Raw genomic sequence first — 27,815 nt, 5'->3', positions numbered from 1 at the left:
TTGATGCATTATTGGACTCAGCTCCGTGGGTTAGACGGCGCTATCCCGAGTCGGGCCATCTGCAGCTCATGATCTCGTTGAGCTTGGGCCTGCCGCTTGGCTCAGCCTCTCTCTCTCGGCCTCTCGCTGGGCTTGGGCCTGCCACTCAACAGCCTCCTGTTCAGCTCGCTCCTGGTGTTGCTGAATTAGCCTCAGCCATTGCGGGGCATAGTTGTAGAGCTATTTGCAGATAGGGGGTCAACGCTGCCCTGGTCGCTGATGCAGCTTGCATCTACAGGTGGGACCCCTGGAGCAGTAATATCCATACTTTGGCTGACCCAGCTCCGCTGAGCTCTGGAGACGGGTTGGCTCTACTTCATATTGCACCAGTTCAGCGATTATTTGTTCTGTTTTTTGCCAAGGGGGTCAATGCCTTTGGTCGTACATATTCCAGCAAGAGTCTCCTTTTTCTGCTGGTTATACCAGGACTCTCCCGTTGTAGCCATAATTGCGAAATAAAAGATAGGACAGAATAACAAAGAGGGGTAGGGTGTAGCTGCTACACATACAGTATAGTCTCAGATCTAATAAACACTGAGTTCGATCTTCAAACCTTTTTGCGCAGGGTCCTTGCAAGAACCGTTCAAGTTTTAGTGAGAGGAATGATTGCTCAAACCAGATCACTAATGCTCTATGACCCCACCACTCTGCCACCAATTTGTCATGAAAACTCTTCACTTTTAATCATGCACTTGCAGCTCTCTGGCGCTCCCCTTACCCTTAGGTGAGTTAGGGAACTGCACCTAGGATAAGTAGTCACCAGAGAGGCTACCCTGTCATGTGCTGGTTATTGGGGCACTCTGCAGTGAGGATGGTATATATATCCCCAGTCCCAGAGTACACATATAAACCTCCGTCCGTCACTGGCAGGATCTCCCAATAACACCAGAACGGTATGCTGCCACCAGTTCCTTGATATATATAAGCCAGTCTGTTACCAAGCCTATATTGGGTCAGAAACCAACCCCAGGTGGCGTGAATTTGCGCAGATTATGTGTCGGATTGTTCATAGAGCAAGAAAAACAAAGCTAGTAAAGTTTACTCCAGAAAAAAAATGGCAGTGTTTACAAAAGATATTACAAAACAAGAGACAAAATACAAAAATGAACCAACATTTATAAAATAAAAGGGATAAAAGTACAAAACTTACTAAATATCAGTCACGGGTATGACGTGTCGATAAAGGGGAGGAGAGTTCCCAGAGAACTGATTCAGTACCACAGCATGGTGTTCACAGATGGCTCTGAATGCATGCCAAAATGAGCATTCCTATTTTATGGTTGAAGGACCCGTAGAAGCGCAGTGGCGCGAAATGACCGTCGTCCTCATGCTCCACCTTCCTCTTCCCTGCTGCAGATGTTTTAAGGATTTGCAATAAACTTTGGATTTTACAGACTGGTGAGTGCCACCCTTCTTTTCTCTCACTCAGGGACTACTAGTGTTGTTTCTTCTGGGTGAGCACCAGAGAGTCCAGGTGTACATGCGTACAGCGCTTTTGCACATTGAACACTGTGTCATAGGTGCGACAGCAGTGCGGATCACTGTGCTGTGTTTCTTTGAGTGGTTTTATGGTTTGTCCATAAACTTAGGGACTCCCACCTTGCTGCCCTCACATGTGGGCTGTTTCTGAGTGGTACACCTATTTTGGAAAGTTATAAAAAACTCCTTTTTCCATATCTTTGGCCTGGAATTTCACAGGTCAACGATATTTTAATTATTTTTTCACCTGGGATTTTATCCGTTCTTTAGAGTCCAAACACGGTATGTCTGTGAAATGCTGGTGGGCAGAAATCCATTTCCCAGGTTTCCGACGGCCCTAAATGCCGCAAAACGCTGCCATGCATAGCCCTAATTGCCCAGATCCTGGAAATATAATTTTCCTTTTTCTAGGAATACTGTGTTAATAAATTTGACTTTGACTATTCTGCTTCGGAAACAAAGAGATTCTTGGCGGGAAAACACACTTAGCTCTGCTAGCTGGCCATAAAACTCACATTCCAGAATGACCATTTGGTTGAAAGAAGGGAGTAGTAGAAATTCACAAAGAGGGAGAAAGAGGGGGCTGCAGTAGTGCGAGGGCTGCAAGGAGGACTTGGTCCCACAGTATAATGGAAAAATAATTCATATCTTCCTGACATAGTTCACAACTGTTGTCCTTCACGCCATCATGCAACGGTCAAGGGGAAGGTGTGAGGAGAGTAACTTGAATTGTTAAGTTCCCTGGTCTCGGTGTTGCCACTCCGGTTTCTTCTATACTACTGGGTGTGCCCTGGGTACAGGTGGCGGCTCGTCTCCTCCTGTGTCCTGGCCCTGGGCACAGGTGGCGGCTCGTCCCCTCCCGTGTCCTGGGTACAGGTGGCGGCTCGTATCCTCCTGTGTCCTGGGTACAGGTGGCGGCTCCTCTCCCCCCGTGTCCTGGCCCTGGGTACAGGTGGCGGCTCGTCTCCCCCCCGTGTCCTGGCCCTGGGTACAGGTGGCGGCTCGTCTCCCCCGTGTCCTGGCCCTGGGTACAGGTGGCGGCTCGTCTCCTCCCGTGTCCTGGCCCTGGGTACAGGTGGCGGCTCGTCTCCCCCCGTGTCCTGGCCCTGGGTACAGGTGGCGGCTCGTCTCCTCCCGTGTCCTGGCCCTGGGTACAGGTGGCGGCTCGTCTCCCCCCGTGTCCTGGCCCTGGGTACAGGTGGCGGCTCGTCTCCTCCCGTGTCCTGGCCCTGGGTACAGGTGGCGGCTCCTCTCCTCCCGTGTCCTGGGTACAGGTGGTGGCTCGTCTCCTCCCGTGTCCTGGGTACAGGTGGCGGCTCGTCCCCTCCCGGGTCCTGGGTACAGGTGGCGGCTTGTCTCCTCCCGAGTCCTGGGTACAGGTGGCAGCTCATCTCCTCCCGGGTCCTGGGTAAAGGTGGCGGCTTGCCCCCTCCCGTGTCCTGGGTAGAGGTGGCAGCTCGTCCCCTTCCGTGTCCTGGGTACAGGTGGTGGCTCGTCTCCTCCCGTGTCCTGGGTACAGGTGGCGGCTCGTCTCCTCCCGTGTCCTGGGTACAGGTGGCGGCTCCTCTCCTCCCGTGTCCTGGGTATAGGTGGCGGCTCGTCTCCTCCCGTCTCCTCCCGTGTCCTGGGTACAGGTGGTGGCTCGTCCCCTCCCGTGTCCTGGGTAGAGGTGGCGGCTCGTCCCCTCCCGTGTCCTGGGTACAGGTGGCGGCTCGTCTCCTCCCGTGTCCTGGGTACGGGTGGCGGCTCCTCTCCCCCGTGTCCTGGCCCTGGGTACAGGTGGCGGCTCCTCTCCCCCCGTGTCCTGGCCCTGGGTACAGGTGGCGGCTCCTCTCCCCCCGTGTCCTGGCCCTGGGTACAGGTGGCGGCTCGTCTCCCCCCGTGTCCTGGCCCTGGGTACAGGTGGCGGCTCCTCTCCTCCCGTGTCCTGGGTACAGGTGGTGGCTCGTCTCCTCCCGTGTCCTGGGTACAGGTGGCGGCTCCTCTCGTCCCGTGTCCTGGGTACAGGTGGCGGCTCGTCTCCTCCCGTGTCCTGGGTACAGGTGGCGGCTCGTCTCCTCCCGTGTCCTGGGTACAGGTGGCGGCTCGTCCCTTCCCGTGTCCTGGGTACAGGTGTTGGCTCGTCTCCTCCCGTGTCCTTGGTACAGGTGGCGGCTCGTCCCCTCCCGTGTCCTGGGTACAGGTGTTGGCTCCTCTCCTCCCGTGTCCTGGGTACAGGTGTTGGCTCGTCTCCTCCCGTGTCCTGGGTACAGGTGGCGGCTCGTCCCCTCTCGTGTCCTGGGTACAGGTGGCGGCTCCTCTCCTCCCGTGTCCTGGGTACAGGTGGCGGCTCGTCCCCTCCCGTGTCCTGGGTACAGGTGGCGGCTCGTCTCCTCCCGTGTCCTGGGTACAGGTGGCGGCTCGTCCCCTCCCGTGTCCTGGGTACAGGTGTTGGCTCCTCTCCTCCCGTGTCCTGGGTACAGGTGTTGGCTCGTCCCCTCCCGTGTCCTGGGTACAGGTGGCGGCTCGTCCCCTCCCGTGTCCTGGGTACAGGTGGCGGCTCGTCCCCTCCCGTGTCCTGGGTACAGGTGTTGGCTCGTCTCCTCCCGTGTCCTGGGTACAGGTGGCGGCTCGTCACCTCCCGTGTCCTGGGTACAGGTGGCGGCTCCTCTCCTCCCGTGTCCTGGGTACAGGTGGCGGCTCGTCTCCTCCCGTGTCCTGGGTACAGGTGGCGGCTCGTCTCCTCCCGTGTCCTGGGTACAGGTGGCGGCTCGTCCCCTCCCGTGTCCTGGGTACAGGTGGCGGCTCGTCTCCTCCCGTGTCCTGGGTACAGGTGGCGGCTCGTCCCCTCCCGTGTCCTGGGTACAGGTGGCGGCTCCTCTCCTCCCGTGTCCTGGGTACAGGTGGCGGCTCGTCTCCTCCCGTGTCCTGGGTACAGGTGGCGGCTCGTCTCCTCCCGTGTCCTGGGTACAGGTGGCGGCTCGTCCCCTCCCGTGTCCTGGGTACAGGTGGCGGCTCGTCTCCTCCCGTGTCCTGGGTACAGGTGGCGGCTCGTCCCCTCCCGTGTCCTGGGTACAGGTGGCGGCTCCTCTCCTCCCGTGTCCTGGGTACAGGTGGCGGCTCGTCTCCTCCCGTGTCCTGGGTACAGGTGGCGGCTCGTCTCCTCCCGTGTCCTGGGTACAGGTGGCGGCTCGTCCCCTCCCGTGTCCTGGGTACAGGTGGCGGCTCCTCTCCTCCCGTGTCCTGGGTACAGGTGGCGGCTCGTCTCCTCCCGTGTCCTGGGTACAGGTGGCGGCTCGTCTCCTCCCGTGTCCTGGGTACAGGTGGCGGCTCGTCCCCTCCCGTGTCCTGGGTACAGGTGGCGGCTCCTCTCCTCCCGTGTCCTGGGTACAGGTGGCGGCTCGTCTCCTCCCGTGTCCTGGGTACAGGTGGCGGCTCCTCTCCTCCCGTGTCCTGGGTACAGGTGGCGGCTCGTCCCCTCCCGTGTCCTGGGTACAGGTGGCGGCTCGTCTCCTCCCGTGTCCTGGGTACAGGTGGCGGCTCGTCCCCTCCCGTGTCCCGGGTACAGGTGGCGGCTCCTCTCCTCCCGTGTCCCGGGTACAGGTGGCGGCTCGTCCCCTCCCGTGTCCTGGGTACAGGTGGCGGCTCGTCCCCTCCCGTGTCCTGGGTACAGGTGGCGGCTCGTCCCCTCCCGTGTCCTGGGTACAGGTGGCGGCTCGTCCCCTCCCGTGTCCTGGGTACAGGTGGCGGCTCGTCTCCTCCCGTGTCCTGGGTACAGGTGGCGGCTCGTCCCCTCCCGTGTCCTGGGTACAGGTGGCGGCTCATCCCCTCCCGTGTCCTGGGTACAGGTGGCGGCTCGTCCCCTCCCGTGTCCTGGGTACAGGTGGCGGCTCGTCTCCTCCCGTGTCCTGGGTACAGGTGGCGGCTCGTCTCCTCCCGTGTCCTGGGTACAGGTGGCGGCTCGTCCCCTCCCGTGTCCTGGGTACAGGTGGCGGCTCGTCCCCTCCCGTGTCCTGGGTACAGGTGGCGGCTCGTCCCCTCCCGTGTCCTGGGTACAGGTGGCGGCTCGTCCCCTCCCGTGTCCTGGGTACAGGTGGCGGCTCGTCTCCTCCCGGGTCCTGGCTCCTCCCGGGCCCCTCCCGTATATAGCCGGCCCCGGCAGTGCTGCGCTCTGTAGCTGCCGGCCGGCTGTGCAGGATCGCACACGTGGAGCGGTGAGCTGGCGCTCGGCCCTCCCCTCGCCTCTTCCGTGTCTTCCTCACTTCTCGGAGTGTCTCCGTCCTCTGACAACTTTCTCCCCGGCTCCCGGTTGTCATGCTGCGGCTCCGGCTCGGCTCCGGGGCTCGGGTTCTCAGCTCTCCGCTCCTGTCTCCCCTCAGGTCTCACTCCGGATCGCAGCTGGCAGAACCGGACCGGAACCGCGCGCTCAGGATGTCGGAGAACGGGGCGGCCGGGAGGGTCCTGTGCCTGGAGACCATGAACCCCGCCATCAGGAAGGTGGAGTACGCGGTGCGGGGCCCCATCGTCAGCAGAGCCGTGGAGCTGGAGAAGGAGCTGCAGCAGGTGAGGAGGAAGGTGAGGGTGAGGAGGAGGAAGGTGAGGGTGGTGGTGGTGTGAGGAAGGTGAGGATGGTGGTGGTGGTGGTGAGGAAGGTGTGGAGGAGGAAGGTGAGGGTGGTGGGGAGGAGGAAGGTGAGGGTGGTGGGGAGGAGGAAGGTGAGGGTGAGGAGGAGGAAGGTGAGGGTGGTGTGAGGAAGGTGAGGGTGGTGTGAGGAAGGTGAGGGTGGTGGTGGTGAGGAAGGTGTGGAGGAGGAAGGTGAGGGTGGTGGTGAGGAGGAAGGTGAGGGTGGTGGTGTTGGAGGAAGGTGAGGGTGGTGGTGAGGAGGAAGGTGAGGGTGGTGGTGAGGAGGAAGGTGAGGGTGGTGGTTAGAAGGAAGGTGAGGGTGGTGGTGGTGTGAGGAAGGTGAGGGTGGTGGTGGTGTGAGGAAGGTGAGGGTGGTGGTGGTGGTGTGAGGAAGGTGAGGGTGGTGGTGGTGTGCGGAAGGTGTGGAGGAGGAAGGTGAGGGTGGTGGTGAGGAGGAAGGTGAGGGTGGTGGTGAGGAGGAAGGTGAGGGTGGTGGTGAGGAGGAAGGTGAGGGTGGTGGTGAGGAGGAAGGTGAGGGTGGTGGTGAGGAGGAAGGTGAGGGTGGTGGTGAGGGTGGTGGTGGTGGTGAGGAGGAAGGTGAGGGTGGTGGTGGTGTGGAGGAGGAAGGTGAGGGTGGTGTGAGGAGGAAGGTGAGGGTGGTGGTGAGGAGGAAGGTGAGGGTGGTGTGAGGAAGGTGAGGGTGGTGGTGGTGTGAGGAAGGTGAGGGTGGTGGTGGTGAGGAAGGTGTGGAGGAGGAAGGTGAGGAGGAGGAAGGTGAGGGTGGTGTGAGGAAGGTGAGGGTGGTGGTGGTGGTGAGGAAGGTGTGGAGGAGGAAGGTGAGGGTGGTGGTGAGGAGGAAGGTGAGGGTGGTGGTGAGGAGGAAGGTGAGGGTGGTGGTGGTGTGGAGGAGGAAGGTGAGGGTGGTGTGAGGAGGAAGGTGAGGGTGGTGGTGAGGAGGAAGGTGAGGGTGGTGGTGAGGAGGAAGGTGAGGGTGGTGGTGAGGGGGAATGTGAGGGTGGTGTGAGGAGGAAGGTGAGGGTGGTGGTGGTGGTGAGCAGGAAGGTGTGGAGGAGGAAGGTGAGGGTGGTGTGAGGAAGGTGAGGGTGGTGGTGGTGGTGAGGAGGAAGGTGAGGGTGGTGGTGAGGAGGAAGGTGAGGGTGGTGGTGAGGAGGAAGGTGAGGGTGGTGGTGGTGGTGTGAGGAAGGTGAGGGTGGTGGTGAGCAGGAAGGTGTGGAGGAGGAAGGTGAGGGTGGTGTGAGGAGGAAGGTGAGGGTGGTGTGAGGAGGAAGGTGAGGGTGGTGTGAGGAGGAAGGTGAGGGTGGTGGTGAGAAGGAAGGTGACGGTGGTGTTAGGAGGAAGGTGAGGGTGGTGGTGAGCAGGAAGGTGTGGAGGAGGAAGGTGAGGGTGGTGTGAGGAGGAAGGTGAGGGTGGTGTGAGGAGGAAGGTGAGGGTGGTGGTGGTGTGAGGAGGAAGGTGAGGGTGGTGGTGAGCAGGAAGGTGAGGGTGGTGGTGGTGTTAGGAGGAAGGTGAGGGTGGTGGTGAGCAGGAAGGTGAGGGTGGTGGTGAGCAGGAAGGTGAGGGTGGTGGTGAGCAGGAAGGTGAGGGTGGTGGTGAGCAGGAAGGTGAGGGTGGTGGTGAGGAGGAAGGTGAGGGTGGTGGTGAGCAGGAAGGTGAGGGTGGTGTTAGGTGGAAGGTGAGGGTGGTGGTGAGCAGGAAGGTGTGGAGGAGGAAGGTGAGGGTGGTGTTAGGAGGAAGGTGAGGGTGGTGGTGGTGTGAGGGTGGTGTTAGGAGGAAGGTGAGGGTGGTGGTGAGCAGGAAGGTGTGGAGGAGGAAGGTGAGGGTGGTGTGAGGAGGAAGGTGAGTCTTCTGTGCCCCCCACCTTGTTCTGATGTCGGATTGCTGCGTTATAGACCCCCCAATGTCTCCCTGGTGCCCAGTTAGCGGGGTCCTCCAGGATCTGCCATGTGCTATGCACCAGACCCCGCTGTGAATGTACAGGTGACGGCTCCCGCCATATGTTCACCTCCCCGGGTACTGAGGGTCCCACCAGTCCTTGTTTGCTGTGTACATATTCTGGGTCGCTCACCATCACCCCCAACCTGTGTCCGGATGTAATCACCGACCCCCCCCCCCTTCCCTTTCTATACTGACCGCAAACCTGCCCCCCCCCAGTCTGGCACGGCTCTGTACTGCCAACACCCCTCCCCCCCCCCCATTCCCCTGTCTGGCACTGCTCTGTGCTGTCCCCCCCATCCTGATCTGGCACGGCTCTGCGCTGTGTCCCGTCCCCCCCCGCCCCCTTAGTCTGGCACTGCTCAGTGCTGCCCCCCCAGTCCGTCGTGGCTCGGGCCCCCCCCAGTCTGTATGTTCTGTGTTAGGGGAAGTTTGGGGTTTTCCTCTTCTTCTCGTCACTTCTTCTTTCCCATCCCCCCTCCGCAGCCGTGTCCTGCGCCCCGGGGGGATGACAGGACTGATACAGGAGCGCGGCCGACGCAGCTGCTCGTGCACCAGGAGGCTCAGGATGAGGGTAATGGGTGCAGCAGAGGATTGTCGGTGGCTGCGGCCCCTCTGCCGGTCATGTGGCCCCCGGAATGTGAGGGATAATGGGGGCTGTGCATCTCCGTCTAGTCGCTCTGGCTCCTCGCATTCATTGTCATGACAACCAAAAGCGCTCCATTCACTCTCATTGTGTTTTGGGGTCCGCACTTAACCCCTGAAGCCCCAGTCTGGGTGTAGGGTCCTCTTGCATGCACTGGGGCCCGTGCAGTCCCATGTAAATCTGTTCTGCAACTTTCTGCCCCAAATCCTCATCAGTGTCTTACCCGGTAACCGGTGCGCAGCCCCCGCCTCTTACTGGTGGTCCGGGCGGCCCCGCCTCTTACATAGTGGTGGTCTGGGCGGCCCCTGCCTCTTACATAGTGGTGGTCCGGGTGGCCCCCCCACTTACATAGTGGTGGTCCGGGTGGCCCCTGCCTCTTACATAGTGGTGGTCCGGGCGGCCCTGCCTCTTACATAGTGGTGGTCCGGGCGGCCCTGCCTCTTACATAGTGGTGGTCCGGGCGGCCCTGCCTCTTACATAGTGGTGGTCCGGGCGGCCCCGCCTCTTACGTAATGGTGGTCCGGGTGGCCCCGCCTCTTACGTAATGGTGGTAACTGTAGCGATGGCCCCTGCTCCGGGGGCACCGCGGCCTCCACCGATCAGGACTGCATGGCGCTATCCACAATGCTGGCATCTCGGCTCCTGCCCTGAAAGCTGGCACTCACGGGTACGGTCATGGGGTCTTGCGCTGGATGCTGGCGGTCTCTCCCAGGCTCCGGTCACGACTCTCACAATCGGGGGGCCGGTCCGAGGCGGCCTGGCGGTTGGCTGCGGATTCTCACACCCCTGTGTTTGCTCAGGTTTAATAAGTCATCGCCTCCTTTCACCTGGAGATAAACGTTCTGCTGACGGCGGTGCAGGAATGTGACTGCTGACCAAGGTGCGAGGGGGCGCCCTCTGTACCCGACCACAGCGCCCCGCCACCTGCCCCGCACCGCCAGCGTAGGGAGAGTGAAGGAGCAAGGCGAAGGGTTAATGGCCAGAAAAGTGGTACTGTGCAGTGTATATATACAGGAGGAGGGGTACTGTGCAGTGTATATATACAGGACAGGAGGAGTGGTACTGTGCAGTGTATATATACAGGAGGAGCAGTACTGTGCAGTGTATATATACAGGAGGAGTGGTACTGTGCAGTGTATATATACAGGAGGAGGGGTACTGTGCAGTGTATATATACAGGAGGAGTGGTACTGTGCAGTGTATATATACAGGAGGAGGGGTACTGTGCAGTGTATATATACAGGAGGAGCGGTACTGTGCAGTGTATATATACAGGACAGGAGGAGTGGTACTGTGCAGTGTATATATACAGGAGGAGTGGTACTGTGCAGTGTACATATACAGGAGGAGGGGTACTGTGCAGTGTATATATACAAGAGGAGAGGTACTGTGCAGTGTATATATACAGGAGGAGAGGTACTGTGCAGTGTATATATACAGGAGGAGAGGTACTGTGCAGTGTATATATACAGAGGAGAGGTACTGTGCGGTGTATATATACAGGAGGAGTGGTACTGTGCAGTGTATATATACAGGAGGAGCGGTACTGTGCAGTGTATATATACAGGACAGGAGGAGCGGTACTGTGCAGTGTATATACAGGAGGAGTGATAGTGTGCAGTGTATATATATACAGGAGGAGGGGTACTGTGCAGTGTATATATACAGGAGGAGTGGTACTGTGCAGTGTATATATAAAGGCCAGGAGGAGGGGTACTGTGCAGTGTATATATACAGGACAGGAGGAGTGGTACTGTGCAGTGTATATATACAGGACAGGAGGAGTGGTACTGTGCAGTGTATATATACAGGAGGAGCGGTACTGTGCAGTGTATATATACAGGACAGGAGGAGCGGTACTGTGCAGTGTATATACAGGAGGAGTGATAGTGTGCAGTGTATATATATACAGGAGGAGGGGTACTGTGCAGTGTATATATACAGGAGGAGTGGTACTGTGCAGTGTATATATAAAGGCCAGGAGGAGGGGTACTGTGCAGTATATATACAGGACAGGAGGAGAGGTACTGTGCAGTATATATACAGGACAGGAGGAGCGGTACTGTGCAGTGTATATACAGGAGGAGTGATAGTGTGCAGTGTATATATATACAGGAGGAGAGTTACTATGCATTGTGTATATATACAGGAGGAGGGGTACTGTGCAGTGTATATATACAGGAGGAGTGGTACTGTGCAGTGTATATATAAAGGCCAGGAGGAGGGGTACTGTGCAGTATATATACAGGACAGGAGGAGGGGTACTGTGCAGTGTATATATACAGGAGGAGTGGTACTGTGCAGTGTATATATACAGGAGGAGTGGTACTGTGCAGTGTATATATACAGGAGGAGCGGTACTGTGCAGTGTATATATACAGGAGGAGCGGTACTGTGCAGTGTATATACAGGAGGAGTGATAGTGTGCAGTGTATATATATACAGGAGGAGGGGTACTGTGCAGTGTATATATACAGGAGGAGTGGTACTGTGCAGTGTATATATAAAGGCCAGGAGGAGGGGTACTGTGCAGTATATATACAGGACAGGAGGAGGGGTACTGTGCAGTATATATACAGGACAGGAGGAGCGGTACTGTGCAGTGTATATACAGGAGGAGTGATAGTGTGCAGTGTATATATATACAGGAGGAGAGGTACTATGCATTGTGTATATATACAGGAGGAGGGGTACTGTGCAGTGTATATATACAGGAGGAGTGGTACTGTGCAGTGTATATATAAAGGCCAGGAGGAGGGGTACTGTGCAGTATATATACAGGACAGGAGGAGGGGTACTGTGCAGTGTATATATACAGGAGGAGTGGTACTGTGCAGTGTATATATACAGGAGGAGTGGTACTGTGCAGTGTATATATACAGGACAGGAGGAGCGGTACTGTGCAGTGTATATATATACAGGACAGGAGGAGCGGTACTGTGCAGTAAATATATACAGGCCAGGAGGGGTACTGTGCAGTGTATATATACAGGACAGGAGGAGTGGTACTGTGCAGTGTACATATACAGGACAGGAGGAGCGGTACTGTGCAGTGTATATATACAGGACAGGAGGAGTGGTACTGTGCAGTGTATATATACAGGACAGGAGGAGTGGTACTGTGCAGTGTATATATACAGGAGGAGGGGTACTGTGCAGTGTATATATACAGGAGGAGTGGTACTGTGCAGTGTATATATACAGGCCAGGAGGAGGGGTACTGTGCAGTATATATACAGGACAGGAGGAGGGGTACTGTGCAGTGTATATATACAGGAGGAGTGGTACTGTGCAGTGTATATATACAGGAGGAGTGGTACTGTGCAGTGTATATATACAGGACAGGAGGAGCGGTACTGTGCAGTGTATATATACAGGACAGGAGGAGCGGTACTGTGCACTGTATATATACAGGACAGGAGGAGCGGTACTGTGCAGTGTATATATACAGGCCAGGAGGAGGGGTACTGTGCAGTGTATATATACAGGAGGAGGGGTACTGTGCAGTGTATATATACAGGAGGAGGGGTACTGTGCAGTGTATATATACAGGCCAGGAGGAGGGGTACTGTGCAGTATATATATACAGGACAGGAGGAGAGGTACTATGCATTGTATATATACAGGAGGAGTGGTACTGTGCAGTGTATATATACAGGAGGAGTGGTACTGTGCAGTGTATATATACAGGAGGAGTGGTACTGTGCAGTGTATATATACAGGACAGGAGGAGCGGTACTGTGCAGTGTATATATACAGGACAGAAGGAGTGGTACTGTGCAGTGTATATATACAGGACAGGAGGAGCGGTACTGTGCAGTGTATATATACAGGCCAGGAGGAGGGGTACTGTGCAGTGTATATATACAGGAGGAGGGGTACTGTGCAGTGTATATATACAGGACAGGAGGAGGGGTACTGTGCAGTGTATATATACAGGACAGGAGGAGTGGTACTGTGCAGTGTATATATACAGGCCAGGAGGAGGGGTACTGTGCAGTGTATATATACAGGAGGAGGGGTACTGCGCAGTGTATATATACAGGAGGAGTGGTACTGTGCAGTGTATATATACAGGGGAGAGGTACTGTGCAGTGTATATATACAGGACAGGAGGAGCGGTGCTGTGCAGTGTATATATACAGGACAGGAGGAGCGGTACTGTGCAGTGTATATATACAGGACAGGAGGAGTGGTACTGTGCAGTGTATATATACAGGAGGAGTGGTACTGTGCAGTGTATATATACAGGAGGAGTGGTACTGTGCAGTGTATATATACAGGACAGGAGGAGTGGTACTGTGCAGTGTATATATACAGGACAGGAGGAGTGGTACTGTGCAGTGTATATATACAGGACAGGAGGAGTGGTACTGTGCAGTGTATATATACAGGAGGAGGGGTACTGTGCAGTGTATATATACAGGAGGAGTGGTACTGTGCAGTGTATATATACAGGCCAGGAGGAGGGGTACTGTGCAGTATATATACAGGACAGGAGGAGGGGTACTGTGCAGTGTATATATACAGGAGGAGTGGTACTGTGCAGTGTATATATACAGGAGGAGTGGTACTGTGCAGTGTATATATACAGGACAGGAGGAGCGGTACTGTGCAGTGTATATATACAGGACAGGAGGAGCGGTACTGTGCACTGTATATATACAGGACAGGAGGAGCGGTACTGTGCAGTGTATATATACAGGCCAGGAGGAGGGGTACTGTGCAGTGTATATATACAGGAGGAGGGGTACTGTGCAGTGTATATATACAGGAGGAGGGGTACTGTGCAGTGTATATATACAGGCCAGGAGGAGGGGTACTGTGCAGTATATATATACAGGACAGGAGGAGAGGTACTATGCATTGTATATATACAGGAGGAGTGGTACTGTGCAGTGTATATATACAGGAGGAGTGGTACTGTGCAGTGTATATATACAGGAGGAGTGGTACTGTGCAGTGTATATATACAGGACAGGAGGAGCGGTACTGTGCAGTGTATATATACAGGACAGAAGGAGTGGTACTGTGCAGTGTATATATACAGGACAGGAGGAGCGGTACTGTGCAGTGTATATATACAGGCCAGGAGGAGGGGTACTGTGCAGTGTATATATACAGGAGGAGGGGTACTGTGCAGTGTATATATACAGGACAGGAGGAGGGGTACTGTGCAGTGTATATATACAGGACAGGAGGAGTGGTACTGTGCAGTGTATATATACAGGCCAGGAGGAGGGGTACTGTGCAGTGTATATATACAGGGGAGAGGTACTGTGCAGTGTATATATACAGGACAGGAGGAGCGGTGCTGTGCAGTGTATATATACAGGACAGGAGGAGCGGTACTGTGCAGTGTATATATACAGGACAGGAGGAGTGGTACTGTGTAGTGTATATATACAGGACAGGAGGAGCGGTGCTGTGCAGTGTATATATACAGGACAGGATGAGTGGTACTGTGCAGTGTATATATACAGGAGGAGTGGTACTGTGCAGTGTATATATACAGGACAGGAGGAGTGGTACTGTGCAGTGTATATATACAGGACAGGAGGAGTGGTACTGTGCAGTGTATATATACAGGAGGAGTGGTACTGTGCAGTGTATATATACAGGAGGAGTGGTACTGTGCAGTGTATATATACAGGACAGTAGGAGTGGTACTGTGCAGTGTATATATACAGGACAGGAGGAGCGGTACTGTGCAGAGTATATATACAGGACAGGAGGAGTGGTACTGTGCAGTGTATATATACAGGAGGAGTGGTACTGTGCAGTGTATATATACAGGACAGGAGGAGCGGTGCTGTGCAGTGTATATATACAGGACAGGAGGAGCGGTACTGTGCAGTGTATATATACAGGACAGGAGGAGCGGTACTGTGCAGTATATATATACAGGAGGAGTGGTACTGTGCAGTGTATACAGGAGGAGTGGTACTGTGCAGTGTACATATACAGGAGGAGTGGTACAGTGCGGTGTATATATACAGGACAGGAGGAGTGGTACTGTGCAGTGTATATATACAGGAGGAGCGGTACTGTGCAGTGTATATATACAGGAGCAGTGGTACTGTGCAGTGTATATATATATATACAGGAGGAGGGGTACTGTGCAGTGTATATATACAGGAGGAGGGGTACTGTGCAGTGTATATATACAGGAGGAGTGGTACTGTGCAGTGTATATATACAGGAGGAGCGGTACTGTGCAGTATATATATACAGGAGGAGGGGTACTGTGCAGTGTATATATACAGGATGAGTGGTACTGTGCAGTGTATATATACAGGAGGAGGGGTACTGTGCAGTGTATATATACAGGACAGGAGGTGGTACTGTGCAGTGTATATATACAGGACAGGAGGAGTGGTACTGTGCAGTGTATATATACAGGACAGGAGGAGTGGTACTGTGCAGTGTGGATATACAGGACAGGAGGAGTGGTACAGTGCAGTGTATATATACAGGCCAGGAGGAGTGGTACTGTGCAGTGTATATATACAGGACAGGAGGAGTGGTGCTGTGCAGTGTATATATACAGGAGGAGTGGTACTGTGCAGTGTATATATACAGGAGGAGCGGTACTGTGCGGTGTATATATACAGGACAGGAGGAGTAGTGCTGTGCAGTGTATATATACAGGAGGAGTGGTGCTGTGCAGTGTATATATACAGGACAGGAGGAGTGGTACTGTTCAGTGTATATATACAGGAGGAGTGGTACTGTGCAGTGTGTATATATACAGGACAGGAGGAGTGGTACTGTGCAGTGTATATATACAGGACAGGAGGAGCGGTACTGTGCAGTGTATATATACAGGAGGAGTGGTACTGTGCAGTATATATATACAGGAGGAGTGGTACTGTGCAGTGTATATATACAGGAGGTGCTGTGCAGTGTGTATATACAGGACAGGAGGAGCGGTACTGTGCAGTGTATATATACAGGACAGGAGGAGTGGTGCTGTGCAGTGTATATATACAGGACAGGAGGAGCGGTACTGTGCAGTGTATATATACAGGAGGAGTGGTACTGTGCAGTATATATATACAGGAGGAGTGGTACTGTGCGGTGTATATATACAGGACAGGAGGAGTGGTGCTGTGCAGTGTATATATGCAGGAGGAGTGGTGCTGTGCAGTGTATATATACAGGAGGAGTGGTACTGTGCAGTGTATATATACATGACAGGAGGAGTGGTACTGTGCAGTGTATATATACAGGAGGAGTGGTGCTGTGCAGTGTATATATACAGGAGGAGTGGTACTGTGCAGTGTATATATACAGGACAGGAGGAGTGGTACTGTGCAGTGTATATATACAGGACAGGAGGAGTGGTACTGTGCAGTGTATATATACAGGACAGGAGGAGTGGTACTGTGCAGTGTATATATACAGGAGGAGTGGTACTGTGCAGTGTATATATACAGGACAGGAGGAGCGGTGCTGTGCAGTGTATATATACAGGCCAGGAGGAGGGGTACTGTGCAGTGTATATATACGGGAGGAGTGGTACTGTGCAGTGTATATATACAGGCCAGGAGGAGGGGTACTGTGCAGTGTATATATACAGGAGGAGGGGTACTGCGCAGTGTATATATACAGGAGGAGTGGTACTGTGCAGTGTATATATACAGGAGGAGTGGTACTGTGCAGTGTATATATACAGGACAGGAGGAGTGGTACTGTGTAGTGTATGTATACAGGACAGGAGGAGTGGTACTGTGCAGTGTATATATACAGGACAGGAGGAGTGGTACTGTGCAGTGTATATATACAGGACAGGAGGAGTGGTACAGTGCAGTGTATATATACAGGAGGAGTGATACTGTGCAGTGTATACAGGACAGGAGGAGTGGTACTGTGCAGTGTATATATACAGGACAGGAGGAGTGGTACTGTGCAGTGTATACATACAGGACAGGAGGAGTGGTACTGTGCAGTGTATATATACAGGAGGAGCGGTACTGTGTGGTGTATATATACAGGACAGGAGGAGTGGTGCTGTGCAGTGTATATATACAGGAGGAGTGGTGCTGTGCAGTGTATATATACAGGACAAGGAGTGGTACTGTGCAGTGTATATATACAGGAGGAGTGGTACTGTGCAGTGTATACAGGACAGGAGGAGTGGTACTGTGCAGTGTATATATACAGGACAGGAGGAGCGGTACTGTGCAGTGTATATATACAGGAGGAGTGGTACTGTGCAGTATATATATACAGGAGGAGTGGTACTGTGCAGTGTATATATACAGGAGGTGCTGTGCAGTGTATATATACAGGACAGGAGGAGCGGTACTGTGCAGTGTATATATACAGGACAGGAGGAGCTGTACTGTGCAGTGTATACAGGACAGGAGGAGCGGTACTGTGCAGTGTATATATACAGGAGGAGTGGTACTGTGCAGTGTATATATACAGGAGGAGTGGTACTGTGCAGTGTATATATACAGGACAGGAGGAGTGGTACTGTGCAGTGTATATATACAGGAGGAGTGGTACTGTGCAGTATATATATACAGGAGGAGTGGTACTGTGCAGTGTATATATACAGGAGGAGCGGTGCTGTGCAGTGTATATATACAGGACAGGAGGAGTGGTACTGTGTAGTGTATGTATACAGGAGGAGTGGTACTGTGCGGTGTATATATACAGGAGGAGTGGTACTGTGCAGTGTATATATACAGGAGGAGTGGTACTGTGCAGTGTATATATACAGGAGGAGCGGTACTGTGCGGTGTATATATACAGGACAGGAGGAGTTGTGCTGTGCGGTGTATATATACAGGAGGAGTGGTGCTGTGCAGTGTATATATACAGGAGGAGTGGTACTGTGCAGTGTATATATACAGGAGGAGTGGTACTGTGCAGTGTATATATACAGGACAGGAGGAGTGGTACTGTGCAGTGTATATATACAGGAGGAGTGGTACTGTGCAGCGTATATATACAGGAGGAGTGGTACTGTGCAGCGTATATATACAGGAGGAGTGGTACTGTGCAGTGTATATATACAGGACAGGAGGAGCGGTGCTGTGCAGTGTATATATACAGGACAGTAGGAGTGGTGCTGTGCGGTGTATATATACAGGACAGGAGGAGCGGTACTGTGCAGTGTACAGATACAGGAGGAGTGGTACTGTGCAGTGTATATATACAGGAGGAGTGGTACTGTGCAGTGTATATATACAGGACAGGAGGAGTGGTACTGTGCAGTGTATATATACAGGACAGGAGGAGTGGTACTGTGCAGTGTATATATACAGGACAGGAGGAGTGGTGCTGTGCAGTGTATATATACAGGAGGAGTGGTGCTGTGCAGTGTATATATACAGGACAGGAGGAGTGGTACTTGTCACGATTCACACCGTGACTGTCAACAATTGTCAAGATCCCTTAGCCGCTGCCTACAATATGTCACGGATCGGGGTGACTTTAGACCAACAGACGGCTATCACATGTGCAGGGGGCTTATCTTAGTTATCCCTCCACTGCCACAATGTGATGAAAAAAACACACACGAGGCTATTGACCTCTTAGTTTACAGCAGGGGCTTATTCTAGGTATCCCACTGCTCTTCAGTATACCATGAACTGCAGGGATTTGTGTCTATCCCGCTTACAGTTCCACTTAACACTTGCAGCTCTCTGGCGCCCCCTTTACTCTCAGGTCAGATTAGGTACTGCACCTGGGGTAATTAGTCGCCAGAAAGGCTGCCTGCTATGTACTGGCTATTGGGCGCACTGCAGCAACGCGATAACTACTCCCACTCAGGCAGGAACAATAATTATCAAGCCGCAGTCGCTACAGTGACCCCCCAAAAGCCGGCACACGGTCGCTGCCACCAGCTCCAATTGAACGGGTCTGGAGCACCCCAAAAAACAGTAGCGTAATTCCCTTCAGAGACTGGGTACGGTTTAGAGCATGGAGAAATAACTGGCATGAAATAATATACCCATAAAGTTTATGCAGTGTTTATCAAAATATTTTACCAAGGTGTTACAAATGAGACAATTGCAAATATGTACAAGGTAATTATAAAAATAAAAGGATTAAATGAAGAAAAGATAACTCACATGTTCTTAGGTCATTGCATTACAGGCAACCAGACATCCCAATGCATGAGGTACAGCTCTCCAGGTCAGACTCAAAATCTGCCTCCTGAAAGTCTCCCAGCAACTTAAAACCTGCAGGCTGTGACCTCACAGAAAGGGCTGGCTTTTCCAGATCCTCCTACCCTTCAGTCTGAGTACTTTGAATACAAATTGGTCTAATACCTATAACTCCGTTCCAGTACATATCAGAATCATATCAAACCCAGCATTCATCTCAGATTACCGTGAGCGTTCTAAGGAGATCAAATATGTCCTATTTGGGATGTATATTCACCGAGTAATCCCTATTTCTTTACCTGATGGAGTTAAGAGCCCGTATTTAGAGTGATGCGTAGATCCTCCGAGTGTGATTATGACGATATATTTTGGTGTTCGTATTTTAAATCGTTCGCCTAATATCTTCCAAAAACAGAACAAAAGACTTTCATTTTCTGGAAGGTTCTAATCTAGTTAAAGCTGGGCCCTTTCCCCCCACAAGAAATACTGGTCGTAAATACCTTTCGTCAATAAAACTCCCCCACAAGGCAAGCTCTTCTACACAGACAGATAGAAACACAGGGAAGGAAAGAGAACCAGAGAGAAGGGGGGTTTCTTAGCCCACATCCTGGGCTGACAAGAGAAACTAAACTTATATGATATTTCATACCATATCGTGACACCTCCCCCTTTTAGCGTGCGCTACGGCGGCAGAACCTCTCGGTATGCCTCCATGCGCACCTCCGTGGGTTCACCCTGGCGGGAGAGTCCATCTGCATTACCATGCTCTTTGCCCGCTTTGTGTTTAACGGTGAAGTCAAATTGCTGAAGGGCAAGGCTCCAGCGTAGCAACCTGCCATTGGTTCCACACATGGTGCTTAGCCAGCGCAGAGGGTTGTGGTCGGTCACCACCGTGAAGGTGCGACCGTACAAGTAGGGCTGCAAGCGCTGCAGAGCCCAGACTATGGCCAGGCACTCCTTCTCGATGGTGGAGTAGGCCACTTCCCTCGGCAAAAGTTTCCGGCTCAGGTACAACACGGGGTGCTCTTGGTCCTCCGAGTCAACCTGGCTGAGCACAGCACCAAGGCCAAACTCGCTGGCGTCGGTCTGTACCAAGAACGGTCGACTGCTGTCGACTGCTTTCAACACAGGGGCGTTGCACAGTGCTGTTTTCAACGCCTGGAAGGCCCCCTCACAGCCATCTGTCCAGTTGACGATGTGGGGTAGCTTCTTCCTGGTGAGGTCCGTCAAAGGTTTTGCCAGGCTACTATAGTGCTGCACGAAGCGCCTATAGTACCCTGCAGTGCCCAGGAAGGACATCACCTGTTTCTTGTTCCTGGGAGTGGGCCAGTTCACGATCACGCCCACTTTGTCAGGCTCTGGCTTTAGGGTGTTTCCACCTACCCGGTGCCCCAGGTAGTGAACCTCCCTCATGCCCATCTGGCACTTTCCCGGCTTGATAGTCAGTCCTGCTCGGTGAATTCGCCCGAGCACCTCCTCGAGATGCTGCAGGTGTTCATCCCAGGAGGGACTGAAGATGGCAATGTCATCTAAGTACGCCACAGCGTACTTCTCCAGTCCCTGAAGCAGGAGATTTACCATCCGCTGGAAAGTGGCAGGGGCATTCTTCATGCCGAAGGGCATGACCGTGGACTCGTACAGTCCAAAGGGTGTGATAAAGGCGGACTTCTCCTGCGCCTCGGGGCTCAGGGGAATCTGCCAGTATCCGCGACTCAGATCCATTATTGTCAGGTATTTTGCACCAGCTAACTTCTCAAGCAGCTCCTCGATGCGCGGCATTGGGTGCGCGTCAGAGGCTGTAATGGCGTTGAGCCCCCTGTAGTCCACGCAGAACCGGGTGGTCCGGTCCTTCTTTGGCACGAGAACTACAGGTGAGGCCCACGCGCTCTTTGACCGTCGAATCACCCCGAGCTGTAACATCTCATCGATCTCCTGGCGCATAATCTGCTGCACCTGGTCAGAGATTCGATAGGGTGTTCGCCGTAGTGGGGCGTGATTCCCGGTGTCCACCTCGTGGACCGCTAACTCAGTTCTTCCAGGCCGGTTGGAGAACACGACCCGGAAGGGTTCCAGGGTGGTTTGCAACTGCAACCGCTGTGGTTCATCTAGCGAGGCGCTTACCTCCACGTCCTCAATGGACCCACGGGCCTTGGCTTGGGCCAGCATGTCCAGGAGGGTGTCCTCCTCCCCGTCTTCGGGTGCGCTGCAGACCGGTAGGACGAAAGGTTCACGTTCGTGATGAGCTTTCATCATGTTGACGTGAAAGGCCTTTCGCCTACCCCGAGTGTGGTCAAGCGTGACCACATAGGTGACCGGGTTGAGCTGTTGGTGGACGACGTACGGGCCCTCCCAGGCTGCCTGAAGCTTATCCGTTGGTACAGGAACCAGCACCCACACCTTTTGACCCACGTGGTAGGTCCGCTCCCGGGCGTTCTGGTCATACCAGTGCTTCTGATCAGCCTGAGCCTGCGTCATGTTGTCATGCACCAACTGCGTCAAGGTCTGCATCTTGTCACGGAAGCGCATGACATACTCCACTATGGACACTTCCGAAGGGTTCGGCTCCTCTTCCCAGGATTCTCTTACCAACCCAAGGGGTCCCCGGACTCGCCTGCCGTACAGGAGCTCGAAGGGGGAGAACCCCGTCGAGGCCTGCGGAACCTCTCGGTAAGCAAATAGCAGGTGTGGGAGGTACCGCTCCCAGTCGCGCCCTTGTGTCTCAACCAGCATGCGTAGCATCTGTTTGAGGGTACCATTGAAGCGTTCACACAAGCCATTGGTCTGTGGGTGATACGCACTCGATACCAGGTGCTTCACCTGCATTTTCTTACAGAGAGCCTCCATTAGGTGAGACATAAATTGGGTCCCTCGATCAGTAAGCATTTCCCTGGGAAATCCTACCCGTGAAAAGATGGCCAACAGGGCATCCGCCACCTTATCTGCCCTAGTTGACGACAGAGCTACTGCCTCTGGGTACCGGGTAGCATAGTCTACCACAGTAAGAATAAATCGCTTTCCAGAGCTGCTGGAGACGGCCAGCGGGCCCACAATGTCCACCGCAATCCTCTGGAAAGGCTCCTCTATCACTGGCAAAGGGATCAGGGGAGCCTTAAGAGCAGGCCCCGCCTTCCCCACTCTTTGACAGGTGATACAGGAGCGGCAGTAGTTTGACACATCTGTCCCCATCTTAGGCCAATAGAAGTGTTGAGACAGCCGGGCCTTAGTTTTGCTGATCCCCAAGTGTCCAGCTAGCGGGATCTCATGGGCAATCCGCAACAACTCACCCCGGAATTGCTGTGGGACGACCAGCTGTCTTTCCCTCAACCACTCCTTTTGTGATTCTCCGGGTACTGTCTCCCGGTAAAACCTTCCTCCTTCCCAGAACACCTTCTCCTTATCAGTTTCAGAGAATGACGTCCCGGCGAGTTGTCTCAAACTCTCTAGGCTCGCATCTGTGTGCAGAGCAGCCTGAAACTCCTGGCTAGGGGAAGCCAGAAGTGACGTCAGGGTCCCTTCCCCACGGGAGCCCTCTGGGACCTGCACTGGGTCCACCTCTGGTTCAGTCACACTGATGACTGAGGAGGGTCCGGGAGGCAAACAGTTATCTGCGTTCCGGGCACTCTGACTGCGGGTGACAGCAGCTACGTAGGCTGTCTCCCCGGGGGTTTCTACAGACCCATCAGCTGATGCTGCTATGGGCTCTACCTCCCCATCCACCCCCGTTACCTCAGGAGCATTGCTACTTATGGGCCAGTTACCTTCCTCGGTGGCACTGGTCAATTTCATGGCGTCACCTGTCTCACGGTTCCCATGTATCTCCCCATTTCTTGTAGCACCGACACTTGCCCCTGCTAGGGGTTCCTCAGCCGTCTCACTCCGCAGAGCAACGTGGCTGAGCACTCCTGTACCTATGGACACATCAACTTTTACAGAAACATCATTATCAGATACAGTTGGCACAGGTACAACATTTTCACCATCAATCCTAGGGAAAAAATGGTTAGCAGATGCATCACTACAAGATAAAGCATGGTCAGGTAACACATGCGATTTCCCATCATCATCATTATCCTCATCATCAGGGTTAACGTTACGCTTATTAGCAGATTGGGGAGGGGTGTCAGGGACGTAGTATGCAAACAACCTCCCCAAATCAGTCCCCAACAAAACATCAGTGGGCAAATTATCAGACAGCCCCACTTCTTTCACCCCGCTCCCGGCACCCCAATCAATAAAAACCCGGGCCATCGGTAAGGGACAGCTGATGCCCCCAATCCCAGTGACAGTCAGGGTTTTCCCCGGAATGATTTCTTCAGGGGCCGCCAGTTCGGGTCGGATGAGGGTTCGTTCAGCCCCGGTGTCCTTGAGGCCGGTAGCAACACGACCTCCCACAGTGACGGGCTGTACGTTGTCACACACCCTCCCAGCCACACCACCCACCAAAAGAACGGCTGCATTAGGCCCTGGGGCCTGGGATGAGGGGTTCTTCTGCCTGGCTTGACATTGGTGACTGAGGTGTCCAGTCTGCCTGCAGTGGTAACACTGGCGAAGTTCGGTGGTAGGTCTGGTGCTGTTGGCCACGGGGACAGGACCTCTGGTGTGTTGGCTGGCAGGGGTACTGGCGTTGGCCGCAGGCTTACCCCCTCTCCAGCTGGTGGTGACTGGCTTCCGCACTTCCGATCTACGGTTGGCCTCATAGGCATCGGCAATCTGCGCTGCTTTCGTCACATCGTTGGGTTCTCGGTCCATCACGAACTGTCGCACTTCAGTTGGGCAAAGACGGAAGAACTGGTCTTTGATCATCAGGTCTCGCAGCTGCACAAAGGTGGTCACTGACAGTCCTTGGGTCCACTGGTCAAAGTGGGTCCCCAGTCTATGCACCACATCACTGTAACTGTCGTGTGGGCCACGTAGGAGGGTCCGAAACTTTTTACGGTACACCTCGGGTGTAAGCTGGTACTTGGCTATCAGAGCCTGCTTGATGGCCTCATAGTCACCATCTTGTTCTTGAGGGAGTGCAGCAAACGCCTCCAGGGCTTTTCCTCTCAGCCCTGGTGTCAGGTATCGTGCCCATTCTTGTGTAGGCAGCTGGTACTGTCTGCAGGCTTTCTCAAAGGCCCGCAGAAACGTGTCCAAGTCCCCATCCTTTTCCATAACAGGAAAGTGGTCAGGCCGGGGCTTCGGTATCTGAGCGCTGCTGGGCTCACGGCTCTGGGCGGTGGAAGGCGTCCCCCCCTGCCGGAGCATCTCCAGTGCATGTTCTCGCTGGGCTTGGCGCTCGGCTCGCTGGTATTCCTGGATCAGCTGCAGACGTCTCTCTAGGTCATCTGCGGAGCCTTGTTGCAGAGCCAGCTGCAGGAGGAGGTCTGCGCCCCCTTGGTTGCCAGTAGGGCCCGTATTCAGTGGTTGGACCTCTGCTGCAGCACCATGTTCGCTTGTGCCGGCTTCTGCGGCCTCTGGGCTCTGTGGCCTGGCTTGGTCTGCTTCACATTGCACCAGTTCAGCGACCATTTGAGCCTTGGTTTTGTTTGTACAGTCAATCTGCTGTGACATGCACAAGGCCATAAGAGTGTCCTTGGACTGCTTCTTATAAAAGGTTTCTCCCAGCACAACCATGGTTGCCAAATAAAAGATAGGATAGAAAAACGAAGAAAAAGGGAAGGGATAATTACCAGTACACAATTGTCTCACAACTAATAAACACTGAGTTCGTTCTCCAAACTTATTTGCGCAGAGTTCTCGCAAGAACTTTCTGCAAGTTTTTAGTGAGAGGAATGATTGCTCAAACCAAATCACTAATGCTCTAATATCCCACCGCCTTGCCACCAATATGTCACGATTCACACCGTGACTGTCAACAATTGTCAAGATCCCTTAGCCGCTGCCTACAATATGTCACGGATCGGGGTGACTTTAGACCAACAGACGGCTATCACATGTGCAGGGGGCTTATCTTAGTTATCCCTCCACTGCCACAATGTGATGAAAAAAACACACACGAGGCTATTGACCTCTTAGTTTACAGCAGGGGCTTATTCTAGGTATCCCACTGCTCTTCAGTATACCATGAACTGCAGGGATTTGTGTCTATCCCGCTTACAGTTCCACTTAACACTTGCAGCTCTCTGGCGCCCCCTTTACTCTCAGGTCAGATTAGGTACTGCACCTGGGGTAATTAGTCGCCAGAAAGGCTGCCTGCTATGTACTGGCTATTGGGCGCACTGCAGCAACGCGATAACTACTCCCACTCAGGCAGGAACAATAATTATCAAGCCGCAGTCGCTACAGTGACCCCCCAAAAGCCGGCACACGGTCGCTGCCACCAGCTCCAATTGAACGGGTCTGGAGCACCCCAAAAAACAGTAGCGTAATTCCCTTCAGAGACTGGGTACGGTTTAGAGCATGGAGAAATAACTGGCATGAAATAATATACCCATAAAGTTTATGCAGTGTTTATCAAAATATTTTACCAAGGTGTTACAAATGAGACAATTGCAAATATGTACAAGGTAATTATAAAAATAAAAGGATTAAATGAAGAAAAGATAACTCACATGTTCTTAGGTCATTGCATTACAGGCAACCAGACATCCCAATGCATGAGGTACAGCTCTCCAGGTCAGACTCAAAATCTGCCTCCTGAAAGTCTCCCAGCAACTTAAAACCTGCAGGCTGTGACCTCACAGAAAGGGCTGGCTTTTCCAGATCCTCCTACCCTTCAGTCTGAGTACTTTGAATACAAATTGGTCTAATACCTATAACTCCGTTCCAGTACATATCAGAATCATATCAAACCCAGCATTCATCTCAGATTACCGTGAGCGTTCTAAGGAGATCAAATATGTCCTATTTGGGATGTATATTCACCGAGTAATCCCTATTTCTTTACCTGATGGAGTTAAGAGCCCGTATTTAGAGTGATGCGTAGATCCTCCGAGTGTGATTATGACGATATATTTTGGTGTTCGTATTTTAAATCGTTCGCCTAATATCTTCCAAAAACAGAACAAAAGACTTTCATTTTCTGGAAGGTTCTAATCTAGTTAAAGCTGGGCCCTTTCCCCCCACAAGAAATACTGGTCGTAAATACCTTTCGTCAATAAAACTCCCCCACAAGGCAAGCTCTTCTACACAGACAGATAGAAACACAGGGAAGGAAAGAGAACCAGAGAGAAGGGGGGTTTCTTAGCCCACATCCTGGGCTGACAAGAGAAACTAAACTTATATGATATTTCATACCATATCGTGACAGTACTGTGCAGTGTATATATACAGGAGGAGTGGTACTGTGCAGTGTATATATACAGGACAGGAGGAGTGGTACTGTGCAGTGTATATATACAGGACAGGAGGAGCGGTACTGTGCAGTGTATATATACAGGAGGAGTGGTACTGTGCAGTATATATATACAGGAAGAGTGGTACTGTGCAGTGTATATATACAGGAGGTGCTGTGCAGTGTATATATATAGGACAGGAGGAGCGGTACTGTGCAGTGTATATATACAGGACAGGAGGAGTGGTGCTGTGCAGTGTATATATACAGGACAGGAGGAGCGGTACTGTGCAGTGTATGTATACAGGAGGAGTGGTACTGTGCGGTGTATATATACAGGAGGAGTGGTACTGTGCAGTGTATATATACAGGAGGAGTGGTACTGTGCAGTGTATATATACAGGAGGAGCGGTACTGTGCGGTGTATATATACAGGACAGGAGGAGTGGTGCTGTGCAGTGTATATATACAGGAGGAGTGGTGCTGTGCAGTGTATATATACAGGAGGAGTGGTACTGTGCAGTGTATATATACAGGACAGGAGGAGTGGTACTGTGCAGTGTATATATACAGGAGGAGTGGTGCTGTGCAGTGTATATATACAGGAGGAGTGGTACTGTGCAGTGTATATATACAGGAGGAGTGGTACTGTGCAGTGTATATATACAGGACAGGAGGAGTGGTACTGTGCAGTGTATATATACAGGAGGAGCGGTACTGTGCGGTGTATATATACAGGACAGGAGGAGTGGTACTGTGCAGTGTATATATACAGGACAGGAGGAGTGGTCCTGTGCAGTGTATATATACAGGAGGAGTGGTACTGTGCAGTGTATATATACAGGAGGAGCGGTACTGTGCAGTGTATATATACAGGACAGGAGGAGTGGTACTGTGCAGTGCATATATACAGGACAGGAGGAGTGGCACTGTGCAGTGTGTATATATACAGGACAGGAGGAGCGGTACTGTGCAGTGTATATATACAGGAGGAGTGGTACTGTGCAGTGTATATATACAGGAGGAGCGGTACTGTGCAGTGTATATATACAGGACAGGAGGAGTGGTACTGTGCAGTGTATATATACAGGAGGAGCAGTACTGTGCAGTGTATATATACAGGACAGGAGGAGTGGTACTGTGCAGTGTATATATACAGGACAGGAGGAGTGGTACTGTGCAGTGTATATATACAGGAGGAGTGGTACTGTGCAGTGTATATATACAGGACAGGAGGAGTGGTACTGTGCAGTGTATATATACAGCAGGAGTGGTACTGTGCAGTGTATATATACAGGACAGGAGGAGCGGTACTGTGCAGTGTATATATACAGGACAGGAGGAGTGGTATTGTGCAGTGTATATATACAGCAGGAGTGGTACTGTGCAGTGAATATATACAGGAGGAGTGGTATTGTGCAGTGTATATATACAGGAGGAGTGGTACTGTGCAGTGTATATATACAGGAGGAGTGGTACTGTGCAGTGTATATATACAGGAGGAGTGGTACTGTGCAGTGTATATATACAGGAGGAGTGGTACTGTGCAGTGTATATATACAGGAGGAGTGGTGCTGTGCAGTGTATATATACAGGAGGAGCGGTGCTGTGCAGTGTATATATACAGGACAGGAGGAGCGGTACTGTGCAGTGTATATATACAGGACAGGAGGAGTGGTACTGTGCAGTGTATATA

The 27,815-nt window shown here is 52.9% G+C and overlaps 1 protein-coding gene across 12 annotated transcripts in view; it reads left to right on the top strand.

Moving 5' to 3' along the window:
• LOC143783161 (alanine aminotransferase 2) overlaps window positions 1–27,815 on the top strand; it is a 153,063-nt gene that overhangs the window by 93,624 nt on the left and 31,624 nt on the right. For 4 of the 12 annotated variants that reach the window (XM_077271510.1, XM_077271519.1, XM_077271512.1 and 1 more), the window contains one exon: window positions 5,877–6,060. In XM_077271510.1, the coding sequence (XP_077127625.1) occupies window positions 5,877–6,060 (184 nt within the window). The other 8 variants (XM_077271515.1, XM_077271509.1, XM_077271511.1 and 5 more) reach the window with 6 other exon arrangements.

The sequence above is a fragment of the Ranitomeya variabilis genome, chromosome 6, assembly GCF_051348905.1.
Source record: "Ranitomeya variabilis isolate aRanVar5 chromosome 6, aRanVar5.hap1, whole genome shotgun sequence".
In the NCBI taxonomy this organism is placed as follows: domain Eukaryota; kingdom Metazoa; phylum Chordata; class Amphibia; order Anura; family Dendrobatidae; genus Ranitomeya; species Ranitomeya variabilis.
Note: the sequence above shows the minus strand (reverse complement) of the source record. Positions and strands in the feature narration are given on the sequence as shown.